This window comes from Pristiophorus japonicus, chromosome 12 (assembly GCF_044704955.1).
Source record: "Pristiophorus japonicus isolate sPriJap1 chromosome 12, sPriJap1.hap1, whole genome shotgun sequence".
Classification (NCBI taxonomy): domain Eukaryota; kingdom Metazoa; phylum Chordata; class Chondrichthyes; family Pristiophoridae; genus Pristiophorus; species Pristiophorus japonicus.
In genome coordinates, this window is record NC_091988.1 from 64,305,029 (window position 1) to 64,320,398 (window position 15,370).

Sequence of the window (15,370 nt, forward strand, 5' to 3'; positions counted from 1 at the left end):
GGTAACATTGCAGTGTTTTGGGCAAGAGAAGACCACTGGTCCATCCTGTTTACCTTTCCAAATCACCCATCCTTTTTCTTGCTTGGGTCTGATCTTATAGCCTCTCTATTCCCTTTCCTTGCAAGAATTTCACGAGTCCTTGTTTTTAAAAACCTGCTGTGGATTTCTGCTCCATCTCCCGACTGCTCAGCTCTTCCCACGGCACGTATTTCAAAGAAGAGCAGGGGAGTTAACCCTGGTCTCCTGGTCATCATTTATCCCTCAACCAACGTCACTTAAACAGATGATCTACCCTTTTAACACAGTGCTGCTTGGGAGATCTTGCTGTGCTCAAATTAGCTGCCGCGTTTCCTACATTACAACATTGACTACACTTCCAAAGGACTTAATTGGCTGCAAAGTGCTTTGGGATGTCTGGTGGTCATGAAAGGCGCTTTCTTTCTTTCTTTCTTTCTTTCTTTCTTTCTTTCTTTCTTTCTTTCTTTCTTTCTTTCTTTCTTTCTTTCTTTCTTTCTTTCTTTCTTCCTTTCTTTCTTTCTTTCTTTCTTTCTTTCTTTCTTTCTTTCCTTTCTTTCTTTCTTTCTTTCGTCACCCGCCTCCTTTAAAAAAAAGTCAATTTTTTTGATACCTTTAACTTCAAGCCATGTCCCTTGGTCCTTGATACCTGTGTGGGACTGAAGATTTTTCCAGGATCCACATTCTGTGGGTTGCTACACGAGTCAGGCTGCACAATCTAACCTTGGTCTCCCTGGTGCCACTCTCCTGTCCTCTTCAATAAAGGTGACATAGATGACGACATTAAGATAAAGGTGCTGTGAAGGCCTCCAGGGAAGTACATAAGAACATAAGAACATAAGAATTAGGAACAGGAGTAGGCCATCTAGCCCCTCGAGCCTGCTCCGCCATTTAACAAGATCACGGCTGATCTGGCTGTGGACTCAGCTCCACTTACCCGCCCGCTCCCCATAACCCTTAATTCCCTTATTGGTTAAAAATCTATCTATCTGTGATTTGAATACATTCAATGAGCTACCCTCAACTGCTTCCATGGGCAGAGAATTCCACAGATTCACAACCCTCTGGGAGAAGAAATTCCTTCTCAACTCGGTTTTAAATTGGCTCCCCCGTATTTTGAGGCTGTGCCCCCTAGTTCTAATCTCCCCGACCAGTGGAAACAACCTCTCTGCCTCTATCTTGTCTATCCCTTTCATTATTTAAAATGTTTCTATAAGATCACCCCTCATCCTTCTGAACTCCAACGAGTAAAGACCCAGTCTACTCAATCTATCATCATAAGGTAACCCCCTCATCTCCGGAATCAGCCTAGTGAATCGTCTCTGTACCCCCTCCAAGGCTAGTATATCCTTCCTTAAGTAAGGTGACCAAAACTGCACGCAGGTATTGACCTGCATGATTCGGTGTTGGTGGCTGCTCTTTTGGGCAATGGGTCGCTCTCCTCTAGAAAAGAGAGGACTGAGCAGTGACTGGTGGAGGTCTTTAAAATTATGAAAGGCTTCACTAGGGTAGACGTGGAGATGATGTTTCCACTTGTGGGGGAGTCCAAAACTAGGAACCATTATCAGAAGTTAGTCACTAATAAATCCAACAGAGAATTCAGGAGCAACTTCTTTACCCAGAGAGTGGTGAGAATGTGGAACTCGCTGCCACAGGGAGTGGTTGAGGCAAATAGCACAGATGAATTTAAGGGGAAGCGAGGTATGTACGTGAGGGAGAAGGCAATCAAAGGTTATGCTGATAAGGTGAGATGAAATAGGGGTGGGAGCAGGCTCAAGTGGAGCATAAACTCTGACACAGACCGATTGGGGCGAATGACCTGTTTGTGTGCTGTAAATTCTACGTAATATAGGGCAGAGCAGTGTACACGGAGGCCCAATTGGCAACTATTATGTCTTTAGATGCTCTGATAATGTCTCCACGAGGCAATGTGTTGTACTTGAACTGTCGTGACTGTAGTCCTTTATTGATAACTCCAGAGTGAGGATCACACCTGGTGGCCTGCCTTTTATACTAGGCCAGGCACACCTGTACAGGTAACTTACAAGTCTCCCACTGCAGTGCCCTCTGGTGGTACATCATATGTAATGGTACCAGCAGTAAACATGTAGGATACATGACATCAATGATGGCAGGCGATAGTTCTTGTTCATTTCTCAGGGGATTGCTATTTAAATCCAAAATAAAATGGCTGAAATTAGAACAGGAAATACAGGCAGGACGCTGGTCAAAGTCTGAAAGGAAAAGATAATCAACATTTCAGGTGTAGACCTTTTGTCAGACCTCCTAATAATGTTGTTTTTTCCCCTAACTGCCAGTTGTCGAGATCAGGAGCGCTCGACCTGGAAAGGTGGTGGAAGCTGGTTCTATAGAACTAACTAGAATTTACAGCGCAGAAACTGGCCATTCAGCCCAACCAGTCCAAACCCGCGTTTATGCTACACACGAGCCTCCTCCCACTCTATTTACTTCATCCAACTCTATCAGCAGAACCCTCTATCCCCTTCCCCCTTGTGCTTATCAAACTGTCCCTTAACCGCATCTATTATCATCATCATAGGCGGTCCCTCGAACGAGGATGACTTGCTTCCACAAAAGAGTTCACAGATGTTTCAATGAAGGACCCGATGTTCCAATCCTGAACTACAATTGAGAGGGTGGAATCTGCCTGTGCGTGGATTTTTTTAACATGTGGTGACCTTTGCACATCAGTCACCACACGAACTTGACAGAGCTAAGTCTTGGTCCAGTGGCAAGGGTTAAGGCTGCACGGACCTAGTGCGCACATATATCGCAGTGTGGGCAAACCCGTGCTGCCCCTAGGCCCTCGGTTCTTCTGGGCCCTGTACCCTCAATCTTCACACCTCCGCCACAATCTCTAGCTGTTCCTCCGCCACAAACATTTGCCGCACCTCTCACAGGTTGGGTTGGGCCACGATGCCCCAGGGCCCAGCGCTCCAGCTCCTACACTCCCGACCTGTGGTGGTGTTCGGAGCATGGGTAGGAACATCGGCTGGGCCCTGGTAAGGTACCCCTGTGGTAGCGAGTTCCACAATCTCACCACTCTCTTGGTAAAGAAGTTTCTTCTCAATTCCCTATTGGATTTCTTGGTGACTATCTTATATTGATGGCCTCTAGTTATGCTCTTCCCCATAAGTGGAAACATTCTCTCTGTATCCACTCTGTCAAAACCTTTCATAATTTGGAAGACCTTTATTAGGTCACCCCTCAGCTTTCTTTTTTCAAGAGAAAAGAGACCCAGCCTGTTCATCCTTTCTTGATAGGTACATCCTTGCAATGTTTGTATCATCCTTGTAAATCTTTTTTGCACCCTCTCCAGTGCTTCTATATCCATTTTATAATATGGTGTCCAGAACTGTACACAGTACTCCAAATGTGGTCTAACCAATGTTCGATACTGGTTTTGCATAACTTCTCTACTTTTCAATTCTAGCCCTCTAGAAAAAAACCCTAATGCTCGATTTGCTAAAACCACTTCAGAAGTTGAGTTGGACGAGTACTTGAGGAAAAGGAATTTACAGGGTTACTGTCAAAAGCGGGCATGTGGGACTAAGCACGACTGCTCTTTCAAAGAGCCAGCACAGGCACGATGGGCCGAATGGTTGAGCAGGTTGGCCCTATACTCATTGGCGTTTAAAAGTATAAGAGGTGATCTTATTGAAACCTGTAAGATTCTGAGGGGGTTTGATAAGGTAGATGCAGAGAGGATGTGTCCCCTCATCAGGAAATCTAGAACTAGAACAATTGTGATCAAAAGAAAAGAGGCAGGAAATGTGAATGAAGAGCAGAAATGACTGATCATTGCACAACGCATCTTTCAGCAACAGTTCATAGAATTGTAGAAGCTTATAGCAGAAAACATAATATAAGAAATAGGAGCAGGATTAGGCCATTTGGCCCCTCGAGCCTGGCTGATCATGGATGATCTGATCTTTGCCTCAACTTCACTTCCCTGCCCTCTCCCCATAACCCTTGCCTCCCCTGTAGTTCCAAAATCTGTCTGTCTCTGTCTTAAATATATTCAATGACCCAGCTTCCACAGCTCTCTGGGGCAGAAAATTCCACAGATTCACAACCCTCTGAGAGAAGAAATTCCTCCTCACCTCTGTTCTCAATGGGCGACCCATTATTTGTAAACTATGCCCCTAGTTATAGATTCCCCTATGAGTGGAAACATCGTCTCTGCATCTACCTTGTCGAGCCCCCTCAGTATCTTATATGTTTCAATAAGATCACCTCTCATTCTTCTAAACTCCAATGAGCATAGGCCCAACCTACTCAACCTAGCTCCATAAATCAACCCCCTCATCTCAAGAATCAACCTAGTGAGCCTTCTCTGAACTGCATCCAATGCAAATATATCCCTCCTTAAATAACTGTTCGCAGTACTCCAGGTGTGGCCTCACCAATGCACTGTACAGTTGTAGCAGGACTTCTCTGCTTTTATACTCTATCCCCCCTTGCAATAAAGGCCAACATTCCATTTGCCTTCCTGATTAGTTGCTATACCTGCATATTCATTTTTTTGGGTTTCACGCACAAGGACCCCAAGGTCCCTCTGTACTGCAGCACTTTGTAATCTCTCTCCATTTAAATAATAATTTTCTTTTTTATTTTTCCTGCCAATGTGGATAACCTCACACTTAACCACATTATACTTCACCTGCCAAATTTTTGCCCACTGACTTAGCCTGTCTATATCCCTTTACAGATTCTTTGTTTCTCCTCACAACTTGCTTTCCCACCCATCTGTGTATCAGCAGCAAACTTAGCTACATTACACTCGGTCTCTTCATCCAAGTCATTAATAAAGTTTGAAAATAGTTGAGGCCCCAGCACCGATTCCTGTGGCACCCCATTTGTTACCTTCTGCCAACCGGAAAAAGACCCATTTATCCCGACTTTCTGTTTTCTGTTAGTTAGCCAATCCTCTATACATGCTAATATATTATCCCCAACCCCGTGAGCTCTTATCTTGTGCTGTTACCTTTTATGTGGCACCTTATCGAATGCCTTCTGGAAATCCAAATACACTACATCTCCCTTATCCATTCTGCTCGTTACATCCTCAAAGAACTCCAACAAATTTATCCAACATGATTTCCCTTTTATAAAACCATGCCAGCTCTGCTTGACTGCATTATGATTTTCCAAATGTCCTGAGAGTACTTCCTTAGTAATGGATTCCAGCATTTTCCCTACGATAGATGTTAGGCTAACTGGTCTATAGTTTCCTGCTTTCTGTGTCCCACCTTTTTTAAACAGGGGCGTTACATTTGCAATTTTCCAATCCGCTGGGACCTTTCCATATTTCAGGGAATTTTGGTAGATTGCAACCAATGCATCCACTATCTCTGCAGCCACTTCTTTTAAGACCCTAAGATGCAGGCCATCGGGTCCAGGGGACTTGTCCACCTTTAGTTTCATTGTATAGCGCCTTTAATGTAGTAAAATGTCCCAAGGCGTTTCACAGGAGCGTTATCAAACAAAATTTGATGCCACAAGGATATATTGGGACAGGTGACCAGAAGCTTAGTCAAAGAGGTAAGTATTAAGGAGCGTGTTAAAGGAGAGGCAGAGAGGTTTAGAGAGAGAATTCCAATGCTTAGGACCTAGGCAGTTGAAGGCACACCCACCAATGACGGGGCGATGCAAATCAGGAATGCGTAAGAGGCCAGAGTTGGAGGAGTGCAGCGCTCTCAGAGGGTTGTGGGGCTGGAAGAGGTTACAGAGATGGGGAGAGGGGAAGGTGGGTTCGGGGGGAGCGAGGCCATGAAGGAGTTTGAATGCGAGGATCGAAATTTTGTTTTATTTGAGGCGTTGCTGAACCGGGAACCAATGTAAGGGGTAATGGGTGACCGGGATTTGGTGCGAGTTAGGACACGGGCAGCGGAGTTTTGGATGAGCTGAAGTTTGCAGTGGGTGGAGCATCGGAATGAGGACAGGTTAGGGTTTGGCTGCATTTCCCTCCATGATCGAATGACCCACTAACGATAATTGTCAAGGCTCACAGACACAAAGAATGGCCACGCGAGCGTAGTGCCAGAATCTGGGGTTTGATGGGACTGCCCACCAGCAAGACTCTGTGGGGTCGTATGGCCTGCTCCTAATTTTTATATTCTTACATTCTATATTACTGCACTATAGTCAAAGCCTCATCCCAACAGCCTTAAGGTACATCCAGTAAGAGTCAGTTTAAACCCTGTCACTGGATAATATAAACTTCTGGATGGAATCGCAGAGTCCGATTCCTCAAAATCCCAGAATTCTGTGCAATATAAGTGTAATGGATGAAAAATGGGAGGATGAGCCAGCTGGTAGCCTGGCACGGCTTACAGTACATCACAGAGGTGGGGATGGATTCCCGCCACCATTCCTCACACAGCGAGTTTCTTATCTCAGCCCATTCATCATTCAGAGACCAGGGCAGTAACTGTGTACAGCTCCTTTCTACCTCCTCGTTACTGACTATAGAAGGTAATTGACGGAGGCCTGATAAAAAGAGGTCCTTATCTTTTTGTATGGGTAGACTATATGGCTCAGACAGCCTATCAGGAAGGAAAAGAGAAATGAAGGGCTAGAAATTGCAAGAGCGTAAAAATATCGGCGGGCACTAAAGATTTGATTCTGCTGGGAACTTCCGTGTTAGCGTTCAATGAGGGAAGTGGAGCGTTATATCAAGCGCTACCACTTTCCTTTGAGCGCTAAAGGGAGTGAGGGGGTAGTAGCGACAGAGCGCTGTGCAATGTTCGGGGCAGCGCTGCTGGCTGTACAAGCTCCTTCCCTCCCTTAAAAGGAAGGGCCAATGCTGCCATGATTGAATCCTCAGGCTGTGTCTGTTGGGCGAGAGAACCTGCATAGAAGCTCCAAGAATCCTGAGAGATTGCAGGGCTGAGCAATCGCGGGGTCTAAAAAAATTAAAATACAACACACTGGGGACATAACAACATTTTGCCCCACCTGACCACCACTGCCTTTAATTAGCGCTCCCCAAGCGGCCAGCCAAGCTGACACTGCCACCTTCAGCTGCCGTTGTTAATGCCCGGCGATACTGCAGGGGCAGTGACGGGGCGCTGCACGGCGGGTAACATCACGATCTCCGGGGCGCAGGAGAGCGAGGCAGTAAGTGTTAGCGCCAGCGCAAAACGGCTAGGGAAGTTCGCAGGCATCGGTGATCTCGCAGCGCCAGGTCAGTAACCCCTTAGTGTCCTGTTACCGCCCCCTGGAGGCGCTAACGGGAGGTGCAAACCAGGCCAATTTCTCCCCACAAAAAAGTTAGTAATAACAGTTATTTGTGAACCTTGACATTATATTAGGCTGTTGGTCCTCAACAAACATTCATGTTCTCAGTCCTCGCTAGCCTATCCGAGGAGGGTAAATACAGAAGTGTTATAGAACGCAGGGCAGGAAATGATCCATTCTTCATCACTGCTAATCTTTAGCCCTAAGGGGAATGAGGAGAAAAAAGCAATAAAATTTTGAAGACCTTGACCTTTTGAAGCATGGACTAAATATCGGAGTCACAATGAATCAACAGCAATGACTCCTAATTAATCAATTTAACACGTTCCGTCATTGCCTCTTTCCTTAAAGGTTCCTCATTGAAGCAACTAAAGCCATAGCCAGACTTTCATAGACAGGTTATTTAACAGTTCAACAACACAACAGGAACATTCATAATGTTCAAGGTACTAGAAAAACACACACAAACTGTGTACTTCAGAATGAGACACTGTGTGGGAAGGGGAAATTTGTGAGTGATCGGACAGTCTGATCTTGCGAGTATTGTAATGTGTCAACTGGAGTTTTTTGTTCTCATTTTTTGCAGTTTCTGAAGTGTGGCCTCGGTAGGCTTCTGGTCAGAGCACCATTTCTTTCCCAATAGGACTTTAACTGTTTTCTGCCCCTGTTATCTGTTTGCAAAGCTCCCTTTGCTACTTCTCCTGATGCCTGTGTTGGCATTAAAGATATCCGCGCTCCACTAATTCTGCCCTCCTGAGCATCCCTGATTATAATCGCTCAACCATCGGTGGCCGTGCCTTCTGTTGCCTGGGCCCCAAGCTCTGGAACTCCCTGCCTAAACCTCTCCGCTTCTCTACCTCTCTTTCCTCCTTCAAGACGCTCCTTAAAACTTACCCCTTTGGCCAAGCTTTTGGTCACCTGCATTAATTTCTCCTTATGCGGCTTTGTCTCATAATACTCCTGTGAAGTGTCTTGGGACCTTTCACTATATAAATACAAGTTGTTGTTGTTGTTGTAGCTGAGGCATGTCCTATATGAACTGCGTGCCAGTCTGTAAAAGTGTGTGGAGCAATTGAGGGACTGATGGGTTGACCTGTGGTCATGTGATTTGTGATACCTGCTGCTATCCTCAGGTCATCAATGTCTGAGTGATGTAATGCCACTACAAGTGCTTTTTCCTACCATAGCTAGAAGATTAAAAATTGGCAGAGGGGAGAACATTTTAGTTTTCACATCATCTGCAGTATGTCAGAGGATTTGAGTATAAGAGTAAAGATGTGTGACTGAAATTATACAGGGCACTGGTTGGACCACACCTGGAGTATTGTGTGCAGCTTTGGTCTCCTTACCCAAGGAAGGATGTGCTTGCCACAGGGCGAGTGCAGTGAAGTTCACTGGACTGGTTCCTGGGATGAGGGAAATTGTCCTATGAGGGGAGATTGAATAGACTTAGCCTATATTTTCTAGCGTTTAGAAGAATGAGAGGTGATCTCATTGAAACATACAACATTTTTTCAGGGCTTGACAGGGTAGATGCAGGGAGGATGTTGCCTCTGGCTGGGGAGCCTAGAACCAGGGCTCACAGTCTCAGAATAAGGGGTCGGCCATTTAGAACTGAGATAAGGAGAAAGTTTTTCACTCAAAGGGTGGTGAATCTTTGGAATTCTCTACCCCAGAGGGCTGTGGAGGCTCAGTGAGTATATTCAAGACAGAGATCGATAGATTTTTGGATATTTAGGGAATCAAGGGATATGGGGATAGTGCAGGAAAGTGGAGTTGAGGTAGAAGATCAGCCATGATCTCATTGAATGGAGGAGCAGGCTCAAGGGACCGAATGACCTACTCCTGCTCTTATTTCTTACGTTCTTATGTCCTTTACCTGGCAGCTGACATTTGGGTGGCCAGAGCACTCTATCCCAAGAATGAACTGCTTCGGTCACTTTGTAGCTGAAATCATAGACATTTTCCTCTTGAAGACATTTAAAATGTTGCTAAGCGACCCACTGAAAATTGCCCAACTTTTGATTATTTGCAAATCTTCCCTCAGGATACAGTACCACCATCTTCAGATCACCCTTTGCCCTCATCAATCTCCACTGACTTGCTGTCCTCCAGTTCATTGCCATTAAAATCTTGATCTTGTTGTACATAAGAACATAAGAATTACGAGCAGGAGTAGGCCATATGGCTGCTTGAGCCTGCTCCACCATTCAATAAGATCATGTCTGATTATTCTCAACTCCACTTTCCCGCCCGATCTCCATATCCCTTCGTTCCCCGAGACTCCAAAAATCTATCTCGGGCTTGAATATACTCAACGATTCAGCATCCACAGCCCTTTGGAATAGAGAATTCCAAAGATTCACCACCCTCTGAGTGAAGAAATTCCTCCTCATCTCAATCTTAAATGGCCGACCCCTTGTCCTGAGACTATACCCCCTAGTTCTAGACTCTCCAGCCAGGGGAAACAGCCTCTCAGCATCTAGTCTGTCTGTCATATATGTAACCACAATGTATCACCACTATATTACTGTATACACTCAACCTAGATGCACACCTTGACCAGAAGGGGTGAACTTGTGGGAGACAATCCTTACCTGATCACACAGGTATAAAAAGGGAGGTCCCACGCAGGGTCATTGTTTTCGGGAGCCTTGTGAATAAAGTGACCTTATCTCCAGAATGTGCCTCGTGTGGTTTCATATTGTAGAGTAAGGACTTTACATATTACGGACTTACACTAAAGAAATCATTCCAGTGCTAGGCAGTGCAATGTTGGCTGTCACACACAATGCGTTAGTGAATCGGCTGCCGCTCTGGATTGTCCCGGGCAATGGTCCCGCACTGTTGGGGAGTAGCTGGTTAGCCGAGATGAACTGGAAATGGAGGGATGTTCACGCAATGTCATCTGTGGAGCGAAGTTCGTGCTCACAAGTCCTACAACAATTCGATTCACTATTCCAACCTGTCATCGGGACTTTCAAAGGCACTAAAGTAGTGACACACATCACCCCGGACGCCAGGCCAGTACACCACAAAGCCAGAGCGGTGCCGTATGTGATGCGGGAAACGATCGAGAGCGAATTGGACCGGCTGTTGAGAGAGGGCATTATCTCGCCTGTTGAATTCAGTGACTGGGCGAGCCCCATCATTCCCGTCCTAAAAGCGGATGGCTCTGTCAGGATCTGTGGCGATTACAAGGCCACCATCAATCGGGTGTCCGTACAAGATCAATACCCACTCCCGAGAGCGGAGGACCTCTTCGCCACGCTGGCAGGCAGCAAGCTGTTCACCAAGTTGGACCTCACTTCAGCCTATATGACCCAGGAACTGGCCGACGAACCTAAACTACTGACCACCATCACCTGTTCTTTTATAACAGGTGCCCGTTTGGCATTCGATCAGCGGCCGCGATTTTTCAATGAAACATGGAAAGCCTGCTTAAATCCATTCCTGGAACGATCGTATTCCAGGACGACATCTTCATCACAGGTTGAGACACCGAGGAACACCTCCACAACCTGGAGGAGGTGCTATGCCGACTGGACCGGGTAGGCCTGCGACTCAAGAAGTCTAAATGTGTGTTCTTAGCTCCTGAGGTTGAGTTTCTGGGCAGGTGGGTTGCTGCAGATGGGAATCGGCCCACCGAATCCAAAACAGAGGCGATTCGACGAGCACCCAGGCCCTGCAACACATCGGAGTTGCGTTCATTCCTGGGACTGTTGAACTATTTCGGGAACTTTCTGCTGAACTTGAGCACATTGTTGGAGCTGCTACACGTGCTCCTGCGTAAGGGTTGCGATTGGTTTTGGGGGGACTGTCAGGAATGGGCTTTTGATTGGGTGCGAAACCTACTTTGTTCAAACAAGTTGTTAACCCTGTACGACCCCTGTAAAAAAATTGGTTCTGACATGTAATGCATCGTCCTATGGGGTTGGATGTGTGTTGCAGCAGGGCAATGCTGAGGGTCAGCTACAACCTGTGGCTAATGCCTCCAGGTCGCTCTTTCAAGCAGAACGGGGATATGGGATGGTCGAGAAGGAAGCGCTTGCATGTGTCTATGGTGTAAAAAAAATGCATCAGTTCCTCTTTGGTAGGAAGTTTGAATTAGAGACGGACCACAAGCCATTAACATCCCTGTTGTCAGACAGCAAGGCTATCAATGCCAACGCATCAGCTTGCATACAGCGATGGGTTCTCACGCTGGCTGCTTATGACTACTCCATCCGGCCACCGGCCTGGCACTGAAAATTGCGCTGACGCGCTCAGCAGGCTTCCACTAGCCACCACTGAGGGGGCAACGGAGCAAAGCGCCGAGATGGTCATGGCTGTCGATGCCTTTGACAGCGCAGGCTCCCCCATCACAGCCCGCCAGATCAAAATCTGGACAAACAGAGATCCCCTCCTATCCCTGATTAAGAAATGTGTCCTGACAGGGGATTGGGCGCCCGCACACGGAGCATGCCCCAAGGAGGTCAGACCGTTCCACAGACGGATGGATGAGCTCTCCATCCAAGCCGACTGCCTACTATGGGGCAGCAGGGTGGTTATGCCCCAGAAGGGCAGGGAAGCATTCATCAGGGAACTCCACAGCGAGCACCCAGGCATTGTGCTGATGAAGGCCATTGCCCAGTCACACGTTTGGTGCCCTGAAATGATTCAGATCTGGAACACTGTGTTCGCAGGTGCACGACGTGTGCCCAGCTGGGTAATGCCCCCACGGAGGCCCCGCTCAGCCCGTGGCCCTGGCCCACCAGGCCATGGTCACGCATTCATGTTGACTACGCGGGCCCATTCATGGGCAAGATGTTCCACATCGTGGTAGATGCGTACTCGAAATGGATCGAGTGCATCATTCTGAATTCATGCACGTCATCCACCACCGTGGAAAGCCTACGTACGATCTTCACAACTCATGGCTTGCCGGACATCCTGGTTAGTGATAATGGCCCATGTTTCACAAGCTACGAATTCTGAGAGTTTATATCAGGCAATGGCATCAACCACGTCAGGACTGCGCCGTTGAAGCCGGCCTCCAATGGCCAGGCGGAACGTGTGGTCCAAGTCATTAAGCAAGGTATGCTCAGGATTCATGGACCCTCCCTACAATGCCGCCTCTCGTGTCTCCTGCTGGCCTATAGATCCTGACCGCACTCGCTCACGGGGGTCCCGCCCGTAGTGCTACTAATGAAACGGACACTCAAAACTTGGTTGTCCGTCATTCACCCAGTCCTGACCGACATAGTTGCGGGCAAGCGCAAGTCACAAAACGAGTACCATGGTCGTAATTCGAGGGGGAGATGTATAGAAATAAATGATCCTGCAATCGCCCTCAATCATGCCATGGGACCCAAATGGCTTGAGGGCACTGTAATTGACAAAGAGGGGAATAGGGTCATCGTGGTAAAACTCAACAATGGTCAGATATGCCTTAAGCATCTGGACCAAGTGAAAAAAAGGTTCAGCATCGACACGGAGGAACCTGAAGAAGACCATGAGATGGAGCTCACAACACCGCTAGTGAATGAGCAACAAGAGCAATCAGAAGAATGCACAGTCCCTGCGGTCAGCCCGGACAGGCCAGAATCACCACAGGTGACAGACACCCACGTCAGTGTCCAATAACCAGAGCCCCAACTGCGGCGCTCCACGAGGGAGCGTAGACCACCTGAAAGACTAAACCTATGATCCCAATAAGACTTTGGCGGGGGGGGGGGGGGGAGGTGATGTCATGTATGTAACCACAATGTAACACCATTGTATTACTGTATACACTCAACCTAGATGCACACCTTGACCACAAGGGGTGAACTTGTGGGAGACACTCCTTACCTGATCACACAGGTATAAAAAGGGAGGTCCCACGCAGGGTCATCGTTTTCGGAAGTCCTGTGAATAAAGAGTTATCCCCAGAATGTGCCTCGGTGGTTTCATACTGTAGAATAAGGACTTTGCACTGTCAATCCCCCTCACTATCTTATGTTTCAATGAGATCACCTCTCATTATTCTAAACTCCAGAGAGTATAGGCCCAATCTGCCTAATCACTCCTCATAGGACAACCCTCTCATCCCAGGGATCAATCAATGAACCTTCGTTGCACCGTCTCTAAGGCAAATATGTCCTTTCTCAGATAAGGAGACCAAAATTGTGCACAGCACTCCAGGTGTGGTCTCATCCAAGCCCCATGCAATTGTAGTAAGACTTCCTTACCCTTGAACTCCAACCCCCTTGCGATAAAAGCCAACATGCCATTTGCCTTCCTAATTGCTTGCTGTACCTGTATGCTAGCTTTTTGTGTATCCCGTATGAGGACACCTAAACCTCTCTGAACACCCGGCCTACCATGATGGACTAATCCAGTCCTACATCCCAGCCTTCCCACCTCACTCCTCTTGACTCTGGCCTACTGTGTGTCTCCAGCCCTTTCCGCAGTCGGTGGCATCACCTTCAGCTACAATGTCCCTCAACTTTGGAGCTCTCTTCCTCCGCCTTAACACTTCTCTTTGCCCACCTTCATCTTCAAAGGTCTCCTCAACTGGCCTTGGATTGCCTCTTGTCCAACTTCTGGCCAGCATTCTGCTCAGTGACCTCCAATTTCTCGTAAAGTGCCCCGGGGAGGAAGTGGGCGGGGGTGGGGAGAGCATTTGTTACGTGAAATCTATTGTTGTCAGAATTCAGGATCGTCTTGTTTTTCTTTCTATTTTTGCTTTGCAGGTAACGTTTTTTGTTTGCTGGATTGAAGAGTTGCTCAGGTGCAGGGGTCCCAACTCTTGGGGAAACGGCGGCCACTGCAGAATCAGCTCCTTGTTCTGAGATCTCAGGAAGTTTCACCCCCCCACCCTACCCCCCCATCCCCCCACCACCACCCAGGAAAGAACAATGAGCAACAGCGGGGCAAGAGAGGGACCAGCCAGGCAGGGCGCTGCGGCTCCCAAGCAGCCTGCTCCAGCCGAACCCGTCAGGAGAGGTCGCGGACGACCAAAGAAGCAGCCTCAAGTAAGCTGATGTAACTTTGCTTTCCTTTCACGCTTCAGGCGAGGGGGTACGGTAGCATTGCGTGCAATGTATGCACGTGTGAGCATGCTCGCAGGCTTGTGGAGCTGTTGCCACCCGGTGCGGAGGAGGGGAGCGGGCAGGTCGGAGGGCCTCCTTGTGAGACTGCTCCTGGGCCTGGGCAAGGTGGCCATTAACAGGTCCAGGTAGCGAGTGGTCAAGGGGGGTCGTTCAGCCCAACTGCCTGCCTCTCTTCCGTGGCTACATTTGCACCAGGGTGTCCCTGGAGATGGAGCACGCGGTGTCCACCGGTATGCTCGTGGCCTTCCGCGAGAGGTGGGCACTGGAGGGACTGGAGTGCATCGTCACTCCCGGCAACCAAATTTTAATTTGATCTGCTAAGTTTAAAGTTTTATTGCTAATTTGTGGGTTCTAGTGCCTCTTTTATAAGGGGGCACTTGGCTTTAATGTTTAAGTTAAAATAGTTGTAGAGTTGTTGCACTGTGAGTGTCTTAGCCAGTCACAACATGTTCACAGGACTCAATAAAACCCCATTCAGTTGGGTCTGGGTCATCCACGATGAGGTATGCAGTTGTGAGCCTAGTGGATGAACTGGAAATGTATAGTGTGGTTGTTGAACCTTAGTTAATAAATCAACTAGTTCTTAATAGCAATGTGTTGCTATATAATTCTTAAGCAAAGATCCCATGAAGCAAATACATTACATCGTGGTTATGTTATTGGACTAGCAATCCAGAAGCGTTGAGTAATGATCTAGAGACAAATCCCACCAGGGCAGCTGGGAATTTATTTGGAATAAATTTGGAATTTTATAAAAAAGCTAGTGTCAGTAATGGTGAACAAGAAACTACCAGATTGTTGTAAAAACCCATCTGGTTCACTAATGTCCTTTAGGCAAGGAAACCTGCTGTCCTTACCCGGTCTGGCCTATATGCTGGCCTCATTGCTGTTTATGGTAGCTTGCTGTGTGCAAATTGTTTCCTCCATTACAACGCATCAGAAATGCTTCATTGGCTATAAAACACTTTGGGACGTCCTGAGGTTATAAAAGGCACTGAATAAATGCAAGTTCTGTC

The 15,370-nt window shown here is 47.4% G+C and overlaps 1 protein-coding gene across 1 annotated transcript in view; it reads left to right on the forward strand.

The window, feature by feature from the left end:
* The first annotated feature begins 14,099 nt into the window (after nucleotides 1-14,099).
* Nucleotides 14,100-15,370, forward strand: part of LOC139276928 (high mobility group protein HMGI-C-like) — a 28,739-nt gene continuing 27,468 nt past the window's right edge. The window contains exon 1 of the mRNA XM_070894927.1: nucleotides 14,100-14,276. Within this exon, the coding sequence (XP_070751028.1) occupies nucleotides 14,160-14,276 (117 nt within the window). The 5' untranslated portion in view covers nucleotides 14,100-14,159. The remainder of the gene's footprint in view (nucleotides 14,277-15,370) is intronic.